Raw genomic sequence first — 25,000 nt, 5'->3', positions numbered from 1 at the left:
CCTTTTCTCCAATGCATCAAGTCAACAGTTGTTTTCGCTGATAATAAAGACCTTTGATCTCCGTCTATAGAGCAGCGATCAATAAGTAAAAGCAGCACAGAGCCTGATGTGTTTCTGCCTCTCTACCAGACATCATCCATATTCATACTCACGGTCTGACAGTGTGTGTGCGCGAAAGAGAGCCATCCGTCACTGTCTGTCCACTCGCTTTATAGTCATATATTTAGATTTAAATGTATGAGCTATTGATCCAGGTAAACACACACACACACAGGCAGAACTTGAGCCCACTGTGAAGTTCTATTCCCCTCAAAGTAATTGTCTGTCTGCTTGATATAGAGAGCTCAAGCTCAGCCTCAGACTTCCAGGTTAGCAGCTTCAGTTCCACTTGCTTTCACAGCCGCGTGTGTTTTCTCGTATTATTCATTAAAACTTTATACTTTTTTCTGTCCATATTTTGAGCTACTATCACACTAGCAGCAGAGTATTCCTGACAGTTCCCATGAGGCTTTGACAGCATTTCTGTGGCTATAGACTTGTTAACAAACCAACCGTTGTTTCATCATTCATGGCAGATAACTACCTTGTTTATTTTATTGTCAGAGAGGTGATTCAAAGTAAAAAAAAAAATAAAAAAATCCACAGCTTTCTTATGCTGTTTTTGCTTTTCTCTACTGATGATTGTTTCTGTACATGAATAAGTCTACTTTTGATGTCATATCATCAAAAATGATGGTAACATACTGGTTGACATACTTTGTTTATGTTGCATTGTGGGATAATTTAGCCATAACTGAAGAATCGGAGAAGATTAAAAAGCAAACACAGTAGATAGTAGGGCTGTAGTCAACCAAAGAAAATCTTGGTCAACTGAAATCGTACATAATCGTCAACTAATCGATTAGTTAGGGGTTGGGAGGTGCATCTCTATTTCTCTGTTTTGCATCGTCAGGTTATGCTAACCCATTGTTGCTAACTTTGGAGCTAACCGCCTTCACTTTTCCAGCACTTGGGGAAACAACAGACGTGACTTCTTAGCATTTATTAACTGACACACTGTAGTCTGTAATGTACATTTACTGCCAGACTGACGACTTACTGCTAACCTTTTCCTCTGCTCCGCTCACATCCACCATCACTTCCCCGCCGCTCACTCTTTCCCCGCTCGCTACGCAAACATACTATGAAATGACGTATTCCTTAACGGAGTTATGCTACCATTAGTTTCCCAGGCAACGACACAGAGGTTGACTCACATAATGGAACAGCGCTGCACAGAGACTCACAAACACTATTGATTTCCAAATGAATGGATATTTGGTGTTATTTTTGGCATTAAAGGCATTTGGCATTATTCTTGTTATAATTATAGGAGATACACTGATTCAGTAAACTCTCGGTAAACGTTGAGTACAGTTAGACCCAGCAGTCTCCGTTAGGTTGGGCAAGTTCAAAGTTGGTAAAACAACGGGGGTGTTTTGAATACACCCCCGTTGTTTTCACAGGTAATTTGTTAGTCTGTCCCTCCCGCCGCAGGAAATAATGGTTTAATCCTGGAAAGCTTGTTGATGTAGCACTTTTCTACTTATGAAAATAACACAGAGATTATTCGACCAATAAGAATTTAGTCGGACGAGAGCATATCGACCAACTAATCGACCAGTAGACCAGCAGACTACAGCCCTAGTAAATAGCTAATAATGGGATGAATGGTGATTTCTGGTTTATGTCCAGTATGTGATGACTCTTGTCTTGGTTTTCTAAGTAAATGATATGTTTCTTGTTTTAACACTGATACAGTAGGGATATTAAGTCTGAGTAGTAAAGCCAGCAGGGCTGAACAAAGAGAAAAAATAGTGCCAAAAGAGATGAAAAAGAAAACAGACTAATAGAGGTTAGCCCAGGAGGTGTGAGCCAAAACTACAATAAACACCGACGCTGCCTTTCTAAGCTTTAAAAAAAAAGATATTCAGAAGATAAAAAGGTACAAAAGTGCAGTGAAAGTTGTGATTTTCTTTTATTAGGATGGTGGATTCAGTTTTTATATGTTAGCAGCAGTGTTTGATCAGTGTCTTTACAAAACAGCAATCAAGACAGCAGTGTCACATACTATCAGTTTAACCTGAAAAGATTGTGTTGTAAAATCTTCTATTGTTATCGTACTGCAGAATATTCAGGAACAAATATGAGTAGTAGTAATCCAGCTCTGATGCAGGACAGATTCATGAAGGATGATGATGATGATACAGGATGTTCGGGGTCAGTTTCCTCTCAGCTGGGTCATCAGATGGTCTCATTCCAAATGTTCAAATTAGGTGGAAAAAAAAGAGGAAATGGCTGAAATTAAGAAACAGCTCCCGAGCGATTTGAAAATAACGCTCATCCAATTACAACAGTAATGTCGCGAATGCTTCACCCTGAGTGCTGCACAGTGTCATTACCCTAACAGCTATTAAAGCAGACGCAGTGCTTTGTAATGTGGCTGGAGCTCTGTGGAGGGATGCAGCCTGGCGTCCCCTTGCACTGACCCTGCAGCTAATGGTCCAGAACCGCTCCACCTGCTCTGTAATATCACTGGCTGAAGACGCATCCAGCCGTTTGACCAAACTAATAGAGGGACACTCCATGATTTAACGGGGAGTCCAAGTCTGGCATGCTTATGTGTGTGCGTGTGTGTGTGTGTGTTGTACTTTTATCCTTGGAAAGAGCCGATGGTGCCATCAAGGTAGTAATATGAAGAAAATCAAGTGCAGACATTTTGCCAGTTCTCACTTTTAAAAGGGTTTAGGACTCAGTTTGAGGTTTAAGTTGGAATTACTAAACTAAATCCATAAGAGTCTTATAACCTTATGGATGATTAAACAGGAGTGAGTGATATACTAGCAACAAATAATAGAACATTGTTATTGTGTTCATTTGTCTCATGTGTAAGTCATGATAAATATGTGAACTTTGGTTTAGTGTTAGGAAACAACAGTACTGCATATGTGTCATATCCACCAGCCACAGAAATTTAGCATCATTTTTAAAGCTACTTAAAAGTGGTCTTATCCACTCATTTAAAAAATTTGCCACTTAACACATTGTCCTCTTAAACCTGGACTCACTGTTGGAGTTCAGTCTTGTAAATAGTCATTTATGCAGAGGAATTAAATTCATACTTGCATGTTTTGCTATAATATAAGAATTAAATGTCTTTCTAAGAGTAAAATGAGATGAATCTCATGTATGTGCATTAAGTTCGCAGATGTCGGGAGGGAGGGGGAAACAGCTAGCCAGTCCTCTGTCCAAAGTTTAAAACTACACCTACCAACACCATTAAAACCTACAAATCAACCTGTTTAACCAGTACAGAAGCAGACATGTAAAATGGTCATTTGCAGGGGAGTTTTCGTTGAGTCATTCAAAATGTTTCTATTGTTCTAGAGTAATCATTGGCAACACTGAAGGTCACATATTATAAACTGAAGAGCAGCTAACAACTTGTTTGTTGCATGAGAAAAGTGCATCATCTGCAAAGAGGAGTAACCCAGAAAATGTTAGCTGAATAACACCAACAGGAACACAGTAGCACATCAAACTTTAGACTGATAAGAGAGAATATAACAGTACCTCATGCAATCTTATATTCCCAATCCTTAACTAATTGATTTATTTCCCAGGTACTGAGATATTTGACTTAAAAATGTTACTTTACACTATGTTAGCCTAAACTAAACCTCCAGCTATAGTGATCACGCAGGTTCCTTTTGTAAGTAACTCTTAATGTCCACAAGATCCATCTGTGTCACGATTCGGTCTTTATCAGTCACATTTATAAAATACTTTGGAGTTGTTCTGCAACATTATTTCATGTTTTACAAGCATATTAAATACAGGTTTGCAGCTGGTTTTCATGCTCTGTGGCCGTGACATTCAGTTGAAACATGTCAATGTAAATTTTTATGTGCATTAAATCTCTATATCCACTGTATTATTCATTTTTTCTGCTCATTCATGGTGAATCCTCCTTTCATTTGGAAGGAGTTTTCAGTACGTCTTATTTTCATATGACTTAACAGTCGGACGTTAATGGCATTAAAGTGAATAAAATGGAATTGAATGGAAGTGAACAGAGGTAGAGGTCACTCTCACCTCACTATATGTGCCGTGTGCATGATTGGTGCTGAATGACTGAAACTCCTTTTAATGTGGTGTAATATAACGACCTTGGAATGTACAGTCTCTTTCACACACACGTGCACACACACTGGACTGAAAATCTCATTTATTGCAGAGGAATTTGATGATCTACCCACAGGAACCCATTCACCCTCCCGTCATTTTCTCTTTTTTTTTAAATCTCCTCCTTTATTTCTCTTTCCAGGATGTTGTCCTTTTCTTTTTTCATTTGCTTTACAGCCCTAACCCAACATGAACGTGTGTCTGTGTTTTCGTGTGTACCCAGGACCCGACCCGTGTGGTCAGCCCCGTCATCGACATCATCAACATGGACACATTTGCCTACGTGGCGGCCTCTGCTGATCTCCGTGGAGGTAAGAAAACACTTTCCTCCGTCGACACTCTGAAATAAAAATGGCTCTGAGGCGCCTTCGGGGCATCATTTGATGACAGAGAGTAACCCCAGAGGGTTCCCGCTTTATGAAGAAGCCCCTTCATGATGAGTTCATGAACCTGTTCTCAGTGTCAGGAAACTGTAATATACAGGTTTTGACAAGGTCTTAACACCTTTTAGATATTAGTTTCTTGTGAAGACCCTAAAGGTGTTTATTGGCATCATGTTGGATCTCAGTGGTATTATGAGGATTTTTTTCCTTCAAATACAATCTTATATCAGGCGGATATTAGAAATATTTGTAAAATATACCACCCGAAAGCCACTGCTGATGTTTTGAAACTCGGGTGTAAACTTTGCTCACATTCATTGTTTCTGGAAATATTTTTCCCTGCTTTAAAGTTTTCCTTTAATAATATTCACAAAGTCCCTCAACATAGAGACACTGTTGTCTCCTGCATTATTTAATGATACTATAGGTTTATATTATGGACATCAGTTTCAAATATTGGTGTGGTGGTGGGCTAAAAATACTACAGCACCTACGAGCCTTAGTTAGTCATTGCTAAAGAAACCATTAATTCTGAATAGTTAGGAATGAAACATTGAATGAAACACGGTACCATATTTGCAGAATTCATCCAAAATTGGATTCAGAATACAAAAATGAATTGACTTAAAAGGCAGAACATTTTATTATGTTCAGTTCGCCATCAGCTGAGCACCCAACAGAACTCCAAGCAGTGATTGGATGTTTCTTATCAAACTACCCTTTGTCTTGTCAAGTTCACTGTTCCCCCTGTTTCCATGTTTGCAGACTTGTACTTTTGACTTTTTATGATTGTATTCGTTCATCTATTGTGCTGATGATTCAACCAGGAGACTTTTACTTACAAACCCCTGGATGCCATAAATAACTCCTCACACATGTTGGATATCAGCCAGTCCAGACTCCTCCATCATATCCGAGACTGATGGCTGCTATCAGATGTCTCGTACATCAGAGCATGTGTGACTGAAATGCAGTAACCTGAAACCAGGAAATCACTAATTGCAGTGAAAGCGGAGAAGGAAGGATTTTGTAATGCACCGAGCATCGACAGTAGAACAGAGAATCTAAGGCGGGCGACACATTTCTGCAGTTGCAGATGAGCTGAAGTCAGACGTCCTGATAAAAACATCAGAACAACACACAACCGTGTTCGCCACTCGTCTCCCTCCGTCATCCCTCACTCTCTCTAAAGCCAATCTCTTCTAAGAGCTTCATAGTCCCTCTCTCTCTTTCCATTAGCCTATCTTAGTCCAATCTACTTCTGTTGGTAACAGCAATCCACCAATCAATGCTGATAATAGCCCTGTCCTCGGCCTTTTCTCTCTCTCTCTCTCTCTCTCTCTCACACACACACACACACACACACACACACACACACACACACACATCGAGACATACAGACAGACTCTCGTACGTTGATGTGTACAGACACACACCCACACACATAAATGGAGGATGGAAATGCTGTGGCAGCAACTCCTTGGCCTGCTGGACTGCCATATCAGCAAACACACACACCTACACAAGCCAACACACACACACATGTACACACACACATACATAGAAACTGATGCTTTATTGACAAAAATATTGAATACAAATGCAAAAGACAGACTATCTACTATGCTACGGACATTTTAAGTCAATAAAGCAGCAACACAATACAAGTTAATATTACCCAGAATGCCACTCAAGACAAGCAGGTTATAATCTACTCTCTTCAGCAAACATGTCACGGTTTGTTATCTTTCAGATGTCATTTGCACATCGTTTTGTACAAGAAACAGTACACTTGTGACAGGTTTTAGTTAAAGCTTGTGTGTAACACTGGGTCAAAATAACAGATTGATAAAGTTAACCTCAGCAGTCGTATTGATGATATATTGACCCAAACTGAGTATAATTATAACCCAGTGATTTTCAGTGTGTCCTCTATATATGAAGCATCCTGGTCACATGCTCAATATTACCCGATGAAGTCGTAAAGTTGAGATGTTGCAATTTTACTCGATAAATCGTTGTTTTGGGAGCATCTAATCTTAATGTAGTGAAGCCTTGGTAATGTACGATATTCTCTCTATATATGCGGTATAATGTATATAGTACGTATCTTGTGTCTCTTTTTATCTCTCAGGGTTTGATTGGAGTCTCCACTTTAAGTGGGAGCAGCTGTCGCCAGAGCAGAGAGCTCGCCGGACTGACCCGACCCAGCCTATCAAGTAACACGCTGACGCACGCAAACACATACAGTATAACACACATAGACACACATATGTACAGTAGAGAGTGTGTGCAAGGTGCAGACAGCAACAGAAACACATAGGAGAGGACAGAGAGGTGGAGAAGAGAGAAAAGGAGAAACATGTGAGGAAACATATGGAGGAGATTAACAGAGATGCTATTCTTCATTCAGAATCTTAAAGTTCAAGCTGGTTTCTGGCGTGTAAACTTTCACCTTCACCAGATATTTACTGTACACAGAAGAAGTTTTCTCTTTGTTCTGAAAGTTTCATACATAAATACAAAAAAAAACTTGCCAGCAAAAAGTTTGACGTGGGCGTTTAACCCTGATCCTCACTTTCCATTTTCAAGCTTGAGTTGAGAGTTTTAATTGCAACTAAATGTGTGTGTGTGTGTGTGTGTGTGTCTCTCTGTGTCTGTGTGTGTGTGTGTGTGTGTGTGTGTGTGTCTGTGTGTGTGTGTGTCTGTGTGTGTGTGTGTGTGTGTGTGTGTGTCTGTGTGTGTGTGTGTCTGTGTGTGTGTGTGTCTGTGTGTGTGTGTCTGTGTGTGTGTGTGCGTGTGTGTGTGCGTGTGTGTGCGTGTGTGTGTGTGTGTGTGTGTCTATGTGTCTGTGTGTGTGTGTGTGTGTGTGTGTGTGTGTGTGTGTGTGTGTGTGTGTGTGTGTCTGTCTCTGTGTGTATGTGTGTGTGTGTGTGTGTGTGTGTGTAGCTGATGTTGCAGTATCCATAGGGAGTAGAAATATATTTTGTCTAGACGACCACTTAGACTGCAGTGTTTCAGAATATGTGAAAATATCCTTTTATATATATATACTGTGTATTTATATCATTTAGTTTAAACTTTTATACTTTGAAAACAATTCCAGTTGACAGCTGGATCTATCTGCAAATATCCTCAATGTATTTCTCTGCATAAAATGTAAATATTCAGATGAGATAAATACTACAAAAAGTGTTTCAAAAGTTCATTTTAATATTTAAAGGAATCTTTGTTGTAATGTTATTTATTGACCAATAAAAGCTTAAATTCAAGCAGGACTTTCATCAGAGATAAAAACACAGAATTTACTCACATAAACTTTTACAAAGTTTTATTATAAGATACAGTAGTATCTTATAATAAAATCTACCTTCAGATTTTGTTTGTAACAAGAACAATACTTCTGTATAAAAAACAAAACAAAAGCTGCAACATTTTTTTTTTATCCTTTTTCTTCTTTCAGTTGTTTTCATTGTTCTTGAGCTTCTGGACTGTCATCCTCATCTTTGAACAATTTATTTTGCTTCTACCTTTCAGCTTCTTATTGAGCCCCAAAAGTCCTGAACGATGATTTATTTTTCATGTCGTGCACACAAGCTGTTATCTGTCTGTAGATTCTTCTAGTAACAAAGAAGAATCTAAAACAAAAACCATCATTTTATCATTTTTAGTCGCTCATTGAGTTTATCAACGGTGTTTGTTTGGAGAGTTTGGTGTGAAGCATCATATGAACATACGTTACTGTCAGCGTCAGTCAGGAAGTAGTTGATTTACCAATTTAGTTTATTATTTAATGTATTTATATCAGGGACCATTTACAAAATACATTAATCTCAAACAAAGAGAAAAGATGCTTCGTAGCAGATTTAGTTACAAGCTAATTTCCATCTGTAGTCTCTGGGCAGGTGAACAGAAACACACACACACACACACACACACACACACACACACACACACACTTCATAGGAATAAATACAAATCAGAATACAGATATCAAAATATTACACACATATATATCCAAAGTTATTAAAACAGGTCATCAAAATGTCAACTTAATGCTGACAAGACGTTTACTTAAAATCCATTTTTTGACTTCACGAGAAAAAATATGTAAATCTGTGCAGGTTTTCAGATTGACAAGGAGCTTATTTCTTTCTTTAATGGCTTTAAAAGAAAAAGCAGAGTCTCGTTCAGCGACGCCGCGTCCTCCCCTCCAATCAGACCTTGAAGCTCATTTGCTCGGAGCGGAGCTGAACAAAGCTCTGCAACAACGGTGGACGAGCAGCATTATGGATTATCTAATGCACTGAACGGACATTGAGTCGTCAAAGCTTAACGTTTTATAATTAACATGTATATCAACAATAATGATACTGTCATGATTTCCTGTTCAGGACTTTCAGGGCTTATTTATGAAGTGACCTAATTGGTTTTAAGACAGTCTTGTTTGTCTGAGACCGACATGATCCGCAGTAATGAAAATAAGAAAAAAGTATTTAAATATGTGTCAGAGGCTTCAACTGTTAACAAACTCCTAATATGTCTAAAGTTAGTGATGTTTCAATACATGGTTCATGTTTTTAATAACTTTTGAATGTAAGAGTGGAATCTAGAGTAACATTTAAAGCATTTAAACTCATCTATATATATATAAATATTTGTGTGAAGAAGCCTGACTGTCGTGGTTAGGAAGGTGGTAGGAGGCAAAAACTGATTTATTCAGTCCAGTTTACCAAAAAACAAACCAAAAAGATGTCTCAAAAAAATGAAATGAACACAAGCAAAATCAAAGTTAACTAGCTTAACTCAGGTGTGATCACGTCCTGCTCCCCCTAAACCTACATCTCTCCCCTTAAATAGGCCCTCCAATCTATCAGGCAGAACCATATTTATTGCAGAGGTGTCCTTTCCCTTATGCCACCTGGTATATAACAACGCTACTGGTATCAGTCAACATTGTTCACACAACATTAACCCTCAACTTGAGCCAAAACAAGTACAAATCATATTGATACTATTTGGAAAAACTCTTTGTTTTTGTTTATTCATAAAATACACGATCGCTGTTTTCTCAATATTCAGAGTGAGTAACTGAGCTGCTTTGCAACTTCCTCCATTGTTAATGACTATTTGGCAGCCTGAATGTCTACAGTAGGAAAAAGTTCCCAAATGCTTTTAGCTATACATTACATCTTCATCATTTACCCAACATGTGACAAAGTAAGTCCATATATTGATCTCACTAGGGATGCACGATATTATCGGCATGTCATCGGTATCGGCTGATAAAAGCTCTAAAATGAAATATCGGCATTTGCGAATTCTGCCGATTATGAGAGGCTGATATGTCGCCTTCTCCTCCGCCGCCTGACTGCGCTTCCCTCGACGGACTGTGTCACCCTGATGGTCTCGGTGCTGCTGTGTTCAGCTGCACAGATAGGAAACACCTCGGCTGACAGGATGTATCACTCTGTTTGGAAAAAAAAAACTTCTTCTTTTTGGTTTATAACGGCGGATGGCAACCAGCATATTAGGTGCATTACCGCCACCTTCTGCTCCGGAGTGTGGACCAGAGATTAAATCCTACACATTAATCCTGTCTGTCTAATGAATTCAATGAAAACTCTACTGCTGCTCCCACTTGGCAGGTTCATTAAAGTTTTAATGCTGAGCTCCTGAACTCCAGTCTTCATAAGTTCTTCCTTCATATATTGTCTTTCTCGATCATACTTAGAACAATCTATGCTTGCACACATAATAGTCTCCTCAGCCAGCTGGAAAAAAGGTGCATATATCGGCATCAGCAATCGGCCACAATGAGTTGGAAATATCAGCATATCGGATATTGGCAAAAAATCCATTATTGTGCATCCCTAGACTTCCTGAACCCCACTATTAGTCATGTCATAATAAAACATACACTCACAGTACATACAATATGTTTACAATCCAGAAAACCTTATATAACTCTTATATAACTCTTTAAAGATATAAGATCCACATTATTTACATGTCAGACTGTTGCAGCAAATCCTGAAAAAGAAGACTAAAGCTTGAAAGATAATAAATACCATATATACAAGATCACATTATCTGTGGTTGTGTTGGTTAATTATACAGCTCTGTATTAACATCCCACTGCTAAAGTGACGCAGATTCCTTCCTGCAACATCAAATCAATAACAAAATGTCTCACCCTCCTCTGACCTGGCGTCGCCGCAGCGCCCCCTGCTGGACCCGAGGTCACACACGTCATTCACTGCAAGTTTACACAAAAGCGGATCATCGATGCCTGACAGAGCATTTGCTTCGGAGAGATGAACAAACAAACAAAGGGGAGGGAGAGGAGCCACAGACCCAAACACACACACACACACACACACACACACACACACACGGTTATAAATAATAAACTTTGGCTCTGTGCCTTCTTCATAAGTCAGAGCTTGGTGGCAGAAACACAGATTTATTCCTGTGCCAACTTGTGACTGTCTGACTTGTTTTTTTTAGGAGGAGGCAGAGTGTTAAACTCTCACAGATGAACAAGTGGTGTTGGTGTGTGTGTGTGTGTGTGTGTGTGTGTGTGTGTGTGTGTGTGTGTGTGTGTGTGTGTTATGGAGATACGAGTAGAGACATGGAGTTCAGCTTGTTTATTATGATGGTCTGTCTCTATCTGGATGTCACTGTGCTGCTTCTGTCAACCTGCGGAGGCTGGACTGAGTCACTGTGTCTGTCTGAGTCTTACACACACATCTATACACTATACTTGTGAGGACCCTCATTGACATAATGCATACGTATTACTACACATAACTAGTAACTATCACTGTCAAAAACATGTAGTGGAGTAGAAGTATTTAGTAGAATAAACTTAAAATACCCAATTACATTACAAATACCTCAAAAATACCTTCCAGTGCTGCTAAGGCCTGTTCAGACCAAAGTTAGCACGATGCTAAAAGATGTAGCTTCTCCTTTTATTGCAATGAGACCACTGAGTGGACACAGCAGGGTCTTGATGCAGAGGCTCCAGCAAAAATAGACAAGGCCGAAACGAAAAGTGATGTCATCCCACCATGACACACTGAATAGGCCAGTCAAATATGTGCGAGCTCAACTTCCTGGTTAACAACTTTGTTACATGAACTATGTGAATCTGCTGTTTATCACATGATCGTCAAGGAGAAGGAGAAAATGTCTGACTGTGATAACTTTCCAGAATTGTAAAATCATGTCACCATTACCTAAAACACCCCCACGCACACACACCCTAAAACCAAGTGTTGATTAAACAGGAAGCAGACAAAACGTCCTCACTGTGTAGGTTTAAAACTGGGTCCTCACAAAGATATAAGAACAAGTGCACACACACACACACACACACACACACACACACACACCGCAGCTTTGTCTCATTTCATTTATTTGCCAAGTTATTTCATGCTGTTTAATTTCCTCAGTTTGCTCCCATTAATACAAGTACACACACACACCAAACCAGCACAACAGTCACATATACGGTCCACACACACACACACACTACAGTAACACAAGCACATACTTTTACACACACACACATATGTACATTCCTGTGGACACACAAGGACGTATGCATTATATGTGGCGCATACAATACATATAATACATTCAGACTCACTGTCACACACACAGGATGCTATTTACAGGCTGTGCAGCAGGATAATCATTAATCAACAGAGGGTATTAGATGATGCATGCTGGCCTTCAGATCATGATTCAGCCTGTGTGTGTGTGTGTGTGTGTGTGTGTGTGTGTGTGTGTGTGTGTGTGTGTGGCAGCAAACCAACAGGCTCATTTCTATTTTAGAGAATACATAAAGCATCTAAAGAAGAAGAAGAAGAAGTAGTAGTAGAGTATCTTTACTTGTGGATTAGATTAGATGAGATGAGATTAATAAAATGATTACTGCTAATCAGGAGATGTTGTTTTATTCTCTTTAAATGCATTTTTTTAAACACACAGCCAATCAAATGGTTCCCTGATGATTTCTAAAGGTCTCATCATCATCATCATCATCATCAGGATCTTCTTCAGACCTGTGAGCCTGATGATGAGACTTAAATCTGGCAGCACAAGATTAGACTTTAGAATAATTAGGAAGAACATACAAATCATACAATACAGCACATGCTCTGTCTCTTCTCTTTTTCACCGTCTCTCTCTCTCTCTGGCAGGACTCCCATCATCGCGGGTGGGCTCTTTGTGATTGACAGGTCCTGGTTCAATCACCTCGGCAAATACGACACCGCCATGGACATCTGGGGCGGGGAGAACTTCGGTGAGTCGTCCAGAAAATTTCAGAAATTTCCTAAAAATTGTAAAAAGAAAATGCAAATGACTGCATGTTTCCATCCACCATTGTTATAAGTGCCAACTTTAACCACCAGGGTTTAGTCTTCTCTAGATATTAAGATGGACATTTGTATAAAAACATCACAACAGTTATTTTTCAGCTCTCTCTCCTTCTACTCTACCTTTCTCTCTTCTCTCCTTTAAGTTTCCTCAAAAATATAAAAGACCAGTCTCACTCTGCAGATGTGGGAGGATTACAGCAGAGTTGCATTTAATTTGTTGTTGTTGCATTCATAGTGATGCAAACTGTTTTCTGAGCCAAAACTCAAAGCCGTGAACATATGGAGAGCTGTAATTTATCGGGTTTTTTTTGGCTTCTGCAACTCTTGACAGTATGTTTTCATTATCATCATCATCATCCTGCCAGAGAGAGAGAGAGGCGGTAAAAAACAAGTTACTGGTGTAATACTGCTGCTTTACTGACACATATTTAGTAGAGAAAAATATAAACATGTCACCTCAGAGTCAATACTTTGTATTAACGAGTATAAAGTCAAGTCTGATGTGTCCATATAGACGTGCTCGGTTGGTTTCTTCTCTCCGTACTGGACCTGAAGCTGACTCCTAGAGGCTCCTTTGATATATATATATATATATATATATATATATATTTATATATTTTCAGGTTTTACACTAGTTAGAAACTTCAAACAGATTCTTGCCGACCATCGAGTCTCAGTGATAAGTTCATGGGACCAAGAAATTATAAAGACGGTCAGTTTATTCAGTTTTGGAGGAAACTTACCAGATGAAAAGACTGAAATCCCATAATAATAAAAAACATAAGTACAAGAAACCAACAGTGTGACAGAGTTCTGGTTTCATCTCATGTCAAACTGCTTTGAACAAGTTTACAACCTGCAACTAAACAGTGATGACATATAAACGTTGTTTAGGAGAAAATATAAAGCTGTAAGGTGGGAGGCAGTGTTTGATATGATTATTATGTAGTAACATGCTCAGTTTGTCCGTTGAGGACTGTATCTGCTGCTGTAGTATTTCAAAAACAATGTCATGTTATGAAATATTCACTTACAGAATAGAATATTTTGCTGATTTATAGATTATGTTCTCAGCAAGGCTGCGAATAATGATTCATTCATTGTAGATGAATCTTTCAGTTATCCTCTTCATTAATCGTATAATCGGTGGATGATTTATCAGAAAGTTTTTTGTGATTATATTTTTATTTCATTAATTCCATTCATGAGCAGCTGCGTACATCTGTAACACTGAAGCAGCCAGCTGACTGTCCAACATACAAAGATTTTCAATTTGTGAGAAGAAAATATTCAGATTTGAGTGGCTGGAAGCAGTGAATTATTGTTCCAGTCTGATTGTCTCCTGAGATTTCAATTCATGCAACAAATCTGGAAACATCATGTTGCTGTTGTATTCATCAACATGACAGGAAATGTTTATATTAATTATTATATTATACAAACCGTATCTGTGTATTTCATCTACTTCCTGTTTTCCCTACATTATCCGCTCGAGGCAGATAATGTTCGTTAATATTATTATGTTATGTTATGGTAAAACAAAGCACTGGATCATGGTTTTTGATGGTTTTGGTCTAACACATCTTACCTTGTATAATAATTTTGGGGTCATTTTGCACCTTTATTAGATAGAGATAGTAGACAGATAACAGGAAATGAGGGAGAGAGATGCAACAAAGTCCTCTGGTCAGATATGAACCGGTCACGTTTACGGTTCATAGTCAACATCTTAACCATAAGTCACAAGAACGTCCTGACTTATTGAATATTTAACCACAGCAAACACGTAGGATGTAGAATCATCTGATGTCAAAGTTTTATTCTTTGTCAGCCTGTCAGTGATCCACCAGAACCTCCTCTCTGTGATTCTGAGCAGGATAAACACTTGAACATGATCCAGGTGAAATGTATTTGCAAATGAGTAGCATATAAATGCATTTTATAGGAGACAGGGGTGGTTTTTTTTAGATGTTCTATTGCAGTATAAGAACATGAACAGCTGTGTAAATCAGAAAAAGGGGAGAAATGATTAACAAGAATATGAAGGTCCTTTAATATCAGCTGAACGAAGGTGAACTTTTCTTTCAGCAGCAAAAGTCTGAACAGTCTGACATCCATCCAGCAGCAACATCTGGCTCTCCTGCTGCTACCTGCCTCCAGTCATCTCAACCGTGTGTGTGTGTGTGTGTGTGTGTGTGTGTGTGTGTGTGTGTGTGCAATAGCAAATATATATGTGAGTGTGTGTGTGTGTTCAGTAATAGAGGGTTGGAGTCAGTTTGCTGATTGCTGTACTGCTGCTTTTCTCAAATCAATGAAAGACTGTTTCTTCCATCTACCATCACACACACACACACACACACACACACACACACACACACACACACACACACACAAACACACACACACACACACACACACACTCATTTGCTCTCTGTCATGTTTCTGTCAGTCTCACAGGCTCTGTGTCAGTATCTCAGTATCTCACTGACTTCTCGTTCTCCTTTGTACTCTCTGGTGTTTCATCTTTACTTCCATCTCTCCTCTTCCTCATCAAACCCAGTCCACGCTCTCATTTTCACTTCCATCGCTCTCTCTCTCTCTCTTATAGCTCTCTCTCTCTCTCCTCTCTCTCTCTTACAGCTCTCTCTCTCTCTCTCCTCTCTCTCTCTCTCTCTCTCCCCTCTCTCTCGCTCGCAGTCACTATAAAACTTTCTTAAGTTCTCAGCAGCTCGTTTCTTTGTGGAAACTCTTCATTCTTTGTCTTCTCTGAGCTCACAGACATCAGCTATGTGAATTTAATGGCACTTGCACACACACACACACACACACACAACGATGTGAACTAAAGTGAAGCTAGTTGTGTCTTTTTTGTGTTGCCGTGCTCACATCAGAGAACGAGCACAGTGTAAACAGGTCATATGAACACACACACACACACACACACACACACACACACACACACACACACACTAAATCAAACAAACAAAATCAGAGTCCGCGTCAGCAGGTCATCAAATATTCAGCGAGGTTTGGCCCACTTAACCGTGATGCACAGGATAAAAAAAAAAAAACTAACAAGGAGACAAGAATGAAAAGCTTCAAATAAACAACAAGCCTGCTTACACACACACACACACACGCACACACACACACACACACACAGAAACTTATAAAATAACTGATATATTTACAGAGTTCATTTTTAGAAAGATGATTTCACTACACCTTAACGAAAGTTGCCAAATCAGCAGAACTACTCACAGACAGTTTAGACAAGCAACTATATCTTATATCTTATATAATATGCAGATTAATGCTGTTATAATTTGGTATTGGATACAAAGAATTTAGGTATTCTTTGAAACCAGAGAATGTTCGGCATTTGCTTAAAAAGCAGTTGTCAGTTATTTCTGGTTTTGATTCCATTTTGTTATCAAATCCTTGTTCTGATTCTTGTAATTATTGAGTAAGAAAATAAACCATATATTGAAAAGAAAGAACAACTTTGTCAGCAGATTCAAGACAAGATGAGACGTCTTTGTAAAATATATAAAAATATATATATACAAATGTTGTTGTACACACATTGAATGTTGGGTGTTTAATGCATGTTTTTATCTGACTCTGAGGCGTGACGACTGCAGCCGCAGTAAACAGAAACATTATTATACCTGCTGCATGAAAGTCATCATGGTTTCAGGTGAACTTTCACCCCGCCTGAAACGATTTCAGCAGTGATCAGATTTCACTGCTGCTGTTTATTACGTAGCTCAGATACACACTGGAGTGCTTGCTCTGGTCATTACAAGGCAACATATCTCTTGATAAATCCCTGAGATTAATCTCCCAACAAACCTAAACAGAATATGTAGGCGTAGAAAATTATTCTTTGTGATTGAGCCAAATTACAGGAACAGGATGTGATGATATGTGACGCTGTAATAGACAAACAGCTTCATCTATGTGTGTGTGTGTGTGTATGTGTGTGTGTTGCAGAGATCTCCTTCCGGGTGTGGCAGTGTGGCGGCAGTCTGGAGATCCTACCCTGCAGCAGAGTGGGTCACGTCTTCAGGAAGAAACACCCGTACGTCTTCCCCGAAGGCAACGCCAACACCTACATCAAGTACGTTTCTCAACACACTTCACCTCAGACTTCCTCATGTTACGTTTTATAAAGCAGCTCTCTGGCATCTCAAACTGATATCAGAGTCAGTCTTAATAAAAGCAAAAAATAAATCTGTCAACTTACGGCACAGAGACTTTTTAACTAATTAGAGTTATGATTAAAGAGTCACAACTGATCAGGATCAGACTGTTCCAGTCTGGATCAGTCTGGAGATAAAATCAGTGTGTTGAGTTTAAGGATTCTGATTATCTGTCTTGTGATCCACTTGCTGCCCGTCATTGTCATTAATCTTATTTTATACATCGTTATGACTGTAAGTAGGACAGCCACAGTCACATGACCATAAACAAATATCCAGTATCCACTCTGAAGACTCTCCAGCTCTCCAGTCCTCGCCGTCCTCGTCCGTCTATCCGCCACCTTCTTCAACTGTAACCTTCTTCTTCCTCTTCATCACCTGCGCTGCTCAAACTGCAGCATAAATTAGCACATCAAACAGTTTTCCATTGTCCGTTTCTGTTTTGTAAGAGGATTATTGTGTGCAAAAATGTGTTTTCTTGTGGGATTTTGGGGGCTTCTTATAGACTTCTAGTCTTCCTGTCGTCACTTATCACATGGTTCCCACCATTACCCATAATACTGCTGCCTGACTGAACACCTGACTGATTAACATTTGTACCAAATTAAATAATTACATGTCTGACTTGTCTGTAAATTCCTAAAAATCCTTTTTTGTGTGTGTGTGTGTGTGTGTAGTTACACAGTATCCTACCTCCTAACTAATAATCACACTAACGTTCATGCTGACTGATTCGCTGCCTGACTGACTGATAATAAACACAGAAGGAAACAGACGTGCAGTGTTTGCACTCTGAGCCGTGTGTGTCGCAGCCACCGAGCGCCGCTCACATCATTATTAAAGTGGATTTACAGCTGCCTGGAAGCCTTTTGCGCTGTGAGTACAATATTATCCTATTAGCACAAGCTGTATTCTGTTCTCTGCCCCCTTTCAAACAGTTCAAACAGAAAGATGTTTACAGGCAGTCCAATAATCCATTAACAGGACTAATGTACTCAGGCTGAATGTTGATCTCGTATAAATAGATTAATCAAGGATACAATAAGGAAGCTGGTCCTGTCCAGATTATCGAGTGTCAACATTACTTCATGGTGCAGTTTATATAGAAAGGAATGAAAAACAGAAATTAGTACGGAATTACGACACAGCGCTTGTTTCTTTTGTTAAATTTGCACTCATATGAGACACATAATGTTTTTTTTTTAAATTGTCCTTTTTGTATATCCACAGGAAGGCTGATATCAAGTGTTGAAAGGCATTGTGGGAAACGTTGTAAATGACTAATTGAAATAGACGAGGAGAGCAGGGTTCCTCCGAAAAACTAAATTGCAGCACTTTATCATAGAATAACTCCCTAGGATCCTCATAACGTCACAGACTGATGATATTTATCTGGCGGGTTTGTTCCTTTAACAGATCAGTAATTCATAAACCTCAGCATGTGAGCAAGGCACTAAAGCTGCCGGGTTAAAGGCTTCACTTCCTAAAACGAGCGCTCCCGCTGCTGAACGGCACTCGGGAGCAAAGCCTCCCGCCAAACGGCTCATATAAACTTATTGTTATATGTCAACCAGATGATCCGCACTAACACTGTTGTGTTTTTTTTTTTTCTAGCTCGTCTGTTTAGTTGATCATTTCGCTCCCTGTTGGTCGTTACCGAGGCAACATCTGTTCTGTGGCGGAAGACGATGACTTTTATTTGTTATCACAACGTCTCCCAAAAACTGCTCGCGTGTCGCTCCATCGGTTAATTAGCTGGAGACTCTGGCGCTGGCAGTCTGGGTTATGAATATGCTAAATAACACACACACACACAAAAAAAGCTGCTTAATAATTCGATTACAAAGATTATGCTGTTTCCTCTCTCACTGATGCCTGCTGCTGTGACCTTGTGTGTGTGTGTGTGTGTGTGTGTGTGTGTGTGTGTGTGTGCAATGAGTGAGTTTTTAATTATAAGCCTGTGTGTGTGTGTGTGACATGTATTTACGTGTCCTGGGCCATACAAACCTCCGCTATCACCAGCAAGGCACAACAACACCTCTATTTTCTGAGGAATCTACCCTTACGAAAAAAGCACATGTGAAATTCAGTCTTTCACATGTGATGTTTTGATTTCACATGTGAACTTTGAACAGAATTTCACATTTGGAAATCACATGTGTATCTTAAAATTCACATGTGAAAAAAGACATCATGTTTAGCTTCACATGTGAATGCAAACTTTACATGTGAAAAGGATAGTGTCACATGTGAAGTGAAACATTTCACATATGAACCTAAGTTTCACATGTGAAACATCCAAAAACCACATGTGCCCATGAATGCATCACATGTGAAACGTCCGAAAACCACATGTGCCCTGAGCATATCACATGTGAAATTCAGTCTTTCACCTGTGAACTGAAACATTTCACATGTGAACTGAAACATTTCACATGTGAATCGAAATATTTCACATGTGATGTTTTGATTTCACATGTGAACTTCAGAATTTCACATTTGGAAATCACATGTGTATCTTAAAATTCACATGTGAAAAAAGACAACATGTTTTTAGCTTCACATGTGAATGCAAACTTTACATGTGAAAAGGATAGGATGAAACATCCGAAAACCACATGTGCCCTTGAATGCATCACATGTTAAAACACATGTGAGTTATCACATGTGAAACAGCACTTCACATGTGTTTTTTTCGGAAAGCCAAACTGCCCGCAGAAGCTTCTCGTGAACTTTTACTCGTGACCAGCAGAGAGTATCATAAATACTGCATCACAGCGTGGTGCCAGCTACACCGGGAAGGATCAGCAAGCTCTGCAGAGGGTCATCAAGACGGCTCAAAACATCACTGGGAGACAGCTGGCTGCAGTCGAGGACATCTATCAGAGCCTCCATCATCATCATCATCTGTGACCCGACCCGCCCACCCACTCTGCCCGCCGCCTCCTCCTCCTCAAACTGCTCCCCTCTGGCAGGCGACACAGAACAACGCACGCACCACAACACTGAAAAACAGCTTCTTCCCCCAACGCTGTCAAATTGTTGAACATGGCCTGACACTTCCTCCACCCCCCACCCACCACAACACACACACACACACACACACACACACACACACACATCACTGAGACTGCATCTTCTGTTGCTGCTAATTGTTTTATCTGCACACCGGATAGATTTTCTTTTTTAATTGTTTTAATATGGTTTTAATATCAGGGAGTGCCATCGTAATCTGGTTGTGTTGTTGTCTGGCGCAGCAGTACAATGACAATAAAGTGCCTTATCTTATCTTTATACGCCTACGAGCAGCATACATCCTCTCTCTCTCTCTCTCTTCCCCCTTCATTAAACTGCCACAGTCAGTGTGTGTAATGTCTGTAATTGAGGGTTTCTGTCATTTCAATGAGATAGTTCACAGCTTAGAGAAACTCAGCTAATAGCTAATTACTACAGAGAGACAGAGAGAGAAAAAAGAGTAAATGGGGGTGAGAGATAGAGGGAAATGTGCTCCACTCTTCGTGCAGTATGGGTGAATAAAGTGCATCAAACAGAAATGAGCTGAATGAGAATTTAGACCTGATATAAACATGCAATCTGATGCACACTGAGCTGCAAACATGAGCTGAATTCATCTCAAAGCTCAACAGGATGAAGGGTCACTGAACTCCTAAACGAGTCTGCCAAAAAAAGCTGCAGGTACGAGCTGGTATAGTATGTAAAAAACGAATGACCTCTGTCCATCACGCAGGAAGTAAACGAGTCGCTAAATATCACCGCCGCGGTGGGTCAGCTCTGCTCGAGCACATTCGCTCGTTGGAAATTTGCTTAAATAAATCTTGCAATTTATGAAGATGTCACCAAACAGATGGCGGCACACGGCTGTGAGAGAGAGTTGGCTCCGGTGTAGAATAAAACATGTTGTGCAACAAGGTGAAAAATAACAATATAGCAGGAGCGAGTAGTTTGTGTAATTTACATATTGAAATATGAAAACAATGCAGGCAGAATCAAGATCATGAGAACACTAGCTGATTACTTAGATAGATAGATAGATAGATAGATAGATAGATAGATAGATAGATAGATAGATAGATACTAGAGATGTGCAGAGAGCTCAGTATTTGTATTTGTATCTGTATTTGTTGAGGCAGCAAAATTATTTGTATTCGAATTCAAAGTGGAAAGAGGTTTAAAAATCCTGTTTTTCTTTTTATTACGCTTTTAATTTTAGAAAATTAAAGTGTTACAGTAAGTGTTCATGAAGTGTTCCCTTCATTTGTGTCAGTAGTTCAGCTTTATCTCTAGTAAACACCCCCAACTCCAGGACTGATGTCCAAATTAGTAAATGTGCGTCATGTAGCAGGTGGATGTGACTCCCCTCACTGAGACCTGCTGACAGACGTCACAGCGGAGCAGAGGAGAGACACTGAGATAGTGATGTAACTGACCTGTGTGCTGGTATTTCACATGTTTTTTTTTTCTTCCCAAAAACAAACAAATATTTGTAAAAAAAAAAACACTATTTGTGCTTTGCTGAATAAGGTATTTGTATTCAGGCACAGCCCTAATAGATAGATATGTTTTTGCAGCACACATTACTCACAGACAGGAGAGTCTGTGTTTAAAGGCAGCAGGTGACCACTGGCAGCCTGCTGGTGTCTATTTTTTTTTAACGTTTTCTTCCCTCCTCATTTCTGCTTCTCCTCCGTCCGTCTCCCTGCGAGTAAAAATATCAGTCAGAAACCAGCTCCTGACGGAGGAGAGGACGCCGTCGTCCACTGTAAGACTCACAGTGTTGAATATATCGTTCTGTACCAGACGGATGTTGTTATTTGTGATGTTTGCACTCACACTCTGTGGCGTCTGTGTGATTAATGAATTACACCTCTGACCCAAAACTCTGCGTTCTGTCAAAAACATTCACACCTGCATGATGGAAATCCTCAGATATGCTTGAATGAAAACAACATGATACATGAATGAAAACTGAAAACACATAGAGGATGTCGTCTGCTCTGATTATTACGGTTGTAAGAAGGTTTTTTCACTTCTTCCACTCCAGTTGCACCACGAGTTACAGTTGTGTTAGAGGACGAAACAAGACACTCATTTCTCTTTCTGTTACGTCCATCTGATGACATTTAATTCAAACTTGTTGAAAGTGATATGAAAATGTTACAGGTTCTAGTAAGACTGCTGCTTTTATGTAAAAGTTATGAAGGTGCTACAACGTAAAGGGGTGAATGTCTGAAAGAGCTAATATGTCAGGAAAGTAGAAGTAGGATGTGAGGTATCCATGCTTCTAATTCTGTGTGTGTGTGTGTGTGCGTGTGTGTGTGTGTGTGTGTGTGTGTGTGTGTGTGTGTGTGTGTGTGTGTGTGTGTGTGTGCGTGCGTGTGTGTGTGGTGGCAGGAACACACGTCGGACAGCTGAGGTGTGGATGGACGATTTCCGCTTGTTCTACTACTCCGCTCGTCCTGCAGCACGAGGAAAATCTTACGGAGAGTAAGAACACACACAACTAATGAGCACAACTGAATGTGAAACAGTGTTTTTACGTCTGGTGTCGAGCTCGTTTCCTTGATCGGAAACTCAGCCGAGCCAATCAGAGATTTGCAGATGGGATGTAGGATGTTTCAGGAAAACTGCAACACAGTTGGCCAAATATCACTGGATATATTAAAAGGATGCTGCTGGTAGAGAAATCTCTATTGTCCCCACAATGTTACTGCAGACATTAAACGCCACACAGCTGTGTGTAAATGTCAGTGTGTATCTGTCACAAACAGGTAAACGCTGACATTTAAACACAGCTGTAAGGTCTCACCTGACTTTTCACATCACATACTGACATTATTTGTCCTGACTGTGTTTGTCTTTCCTATTATCTGTTATCAATGTTGTTACGTCTTTGGTTATTTTATGACTCTGATTGATTCTCTTTATCTGCCTGCGTGTGTGTGTTTGTGTGTGTGTGTTTGTGTGTGTTTGTATGTGTTTGTGTGTGTTTGTTTGTGTGTGTTTGTGTTTGTTTGTGTGTGTTTGTGTGTGTTTGTGTTTGTTTGTGTGTGTTTGTGTGTGTTTGTATGTGTTTGTGTGTTTGTGTGTGTGTGTTTGTGTGTGTTTGTGTGTGTTTGTGTGTGTTTGTATGTGTTTGTGTGTGTTTGTGTGTTTGTTTGTGTGTGTTTGTGTTTGTTTGTGTGTGTTTGTTTGTATGTGTTTGTGTGTGTGTATGTGTGTTTGTGTGTGTTTGTGTGTGTTTGTGTGTGTGTGTGTGTGTTTGTATGTGTTTGTGTGTGTTTGTTTTTATGTGTTTGTATGTGTTTGTGTGTGTTTGTGTGTGTTTGTGTGTGTGTTTGTGTGTGTTTGTGTGTGTGTTTGTATGTGTTTGTGTGTGTTTGTGTGTGTTTGTGTGTATTTGTGTGTGTGTTTGTGTGTGTTTGTGTGTGTTTGTGTGTGTTTGTGTGTATTTGTGTGTGTGTTTGTGTGTGTTTGTGTGTGTTTGTGTGTGTGTTTGTGTGTGTTTGTGTGTGTGTTTGTGTGTGTTTGTGTGTGTTTGTTTGTATGTGTTTGTGTGTTTGTGTGTGTGTTTGTGTGTGTGTTTGTGTGTGTGTGTTTGTATGTGTTTGTGTGTGTGTTTGTGTGTGTGTGTTTGTGTGTGTTTGTCACCAGCATCGGAGGCAGAGTGGAACTCCGCAAGAAGCTCAAGTGCAAATCCTTCAAGTGGTACCTGGACAACGTCTACCCAGAGCTCAAGTAAGTGTGTGTGTGAGAAATGTTATGAATGACCACAAAACAAAAAGAAAGAAAAAATTATTTAAAAAATGTTAAAATAAAAAATTATCTGTGTTTGGAGGTTATTATTCAGACAGCCGTATAATAATATAATAATATAATAATATAATAATAAAAGCTTTTAACAGAAAGATGAGGTTATGAACTGGGTCCATGGAGTCTGAAAGATGTAAAAATGTAATTTTTGTCATTATTAAGGTCAAACAGAAGCAAATACATCAGGTCATCTTTATGTCTTCTGTCACCTCATTCATAACATAACTTCCACACACACAAACATGTCAAACACCTTTAACACACATAAGCACTACTCATTTAAATGCTTCCTCTTCCTCTCTCTCTCTCACACACACACACACACACACACACACACACACACACACACACTCACATTTAAATACCCATTTACCCACTGGAGGCTGGTGTTAATCCCTCAGAATGGAATTAACAGTCTTGCTCTCAGGGGAAGACAGACCTGACCCTTAAAACGCAGAATAACCTTTAACGGGTTATTAAAACAGAGAGAGATAGCAGATTAAATTAATGCTACAGGGCTTAAGCCCGAGTTTATAACGCGGCCGAGAATGTAACGAGAAAAGACTGAGAAAGTTTATCAAAGAAGAAGAAGAAGAAGAAGAAGAAGATTGGGAGGAAACTTTCTGAATTAATGAGTTTAGAGAATCGTGGCCTTCAGTGGGTTTGTTAAAGGTGCAGCGCGTCATATTTTTTTAAACGCTGATGAATCAAATGAACTGTGATATCTAGATGTAGTTAATGAGTGGAGATGATTGGTTCCCTCTGTCTCCTCTCAGTGAAGCTGTTAGTGTTGGAGATTAAAGGGTCAGTTCACTCTAATTATCTTCTCACTTACCTCTAATGGTGTCCGGCCGGTGCAGTTTTTTGATTTTATTTGAGATTTGAGACACACGTTATGTATCTGCAGTTATACGGAGCCTTTAACTGAGTGAATTCTGTGTTTGTTTTTTCCATCAGGGTCCCA

The 25,000-nt window shown here is 39.5% G+C and overlaps 1 protein-coding gene across 3 annotated transcripts in view; it reads left to right on the top strand.

Moving 5' to 3' along the window:
• galnt14 (UDP-N-acetyl-alpha-D-galactosamine:polypeptide N-acetylgalactosaminyltransferase 14 (GalNAc-T14)) overlaps window positions 1–25,000 on the top strand; it is a 202,887-nt gene that overhangs the window by 159,523 nt on the left and 18,364 nt on the right. For all 3 annotated transcript variants that reach the window (XM_044329691.1, XM_044329692.1, XM_044329690.1), the window contains 7 exons: window positions 4,448–4,535; window positions 6,742–6,826; window positions 12,821–12,924; window positions 16,997–17,123; window positions 22,618–22,710; window positions 23,878–23,961; window positions 24,994–25,000. The exon at window positions 24,994–25,000 is cut by the window's right edge and continues 138 nt beyond it. In XM_044329691.1, the coding sequence (XP_044185626.1) occupies window positions 4,448–4,535; window positions 6,742–6,826; window positions 12,821–12,924; window positions 16,997–17,123; window positions 22,618–22,710; window positions 23,878–23,961; window positions 24,994–25,000 (588 nt within the window). The remainder of the gene's footprint in view (window positions 1–4,447; window positions 4,536–6,741; window positions 6,827–12,820; window positions 12,925–16,996; window positions 17,124–22,617; window positions 22,711–23,877; window positions 23,962–24,993) is intronic.

Source organism: Thunnus albacares, chromosome 16 (assembly GCF_914725855.1).
Source record: "Thunnus albacares chromosome 16, fThuAlb1.1, whole genome shotgun sequence".
In the NCBI taxonomy this organism is placed as follows: domain Eukaryota; kingdom Metazoa; phylum Chordata; class Actinopteri; order Scombriformes; family Scombridae; genus Thunnus; species Thunnus albacares.
The sequence above is the reverse complement of the archived record's forward strand: the minus strand, read 5'-3'. Positions and strand labels throughout refer to the sequence as shown.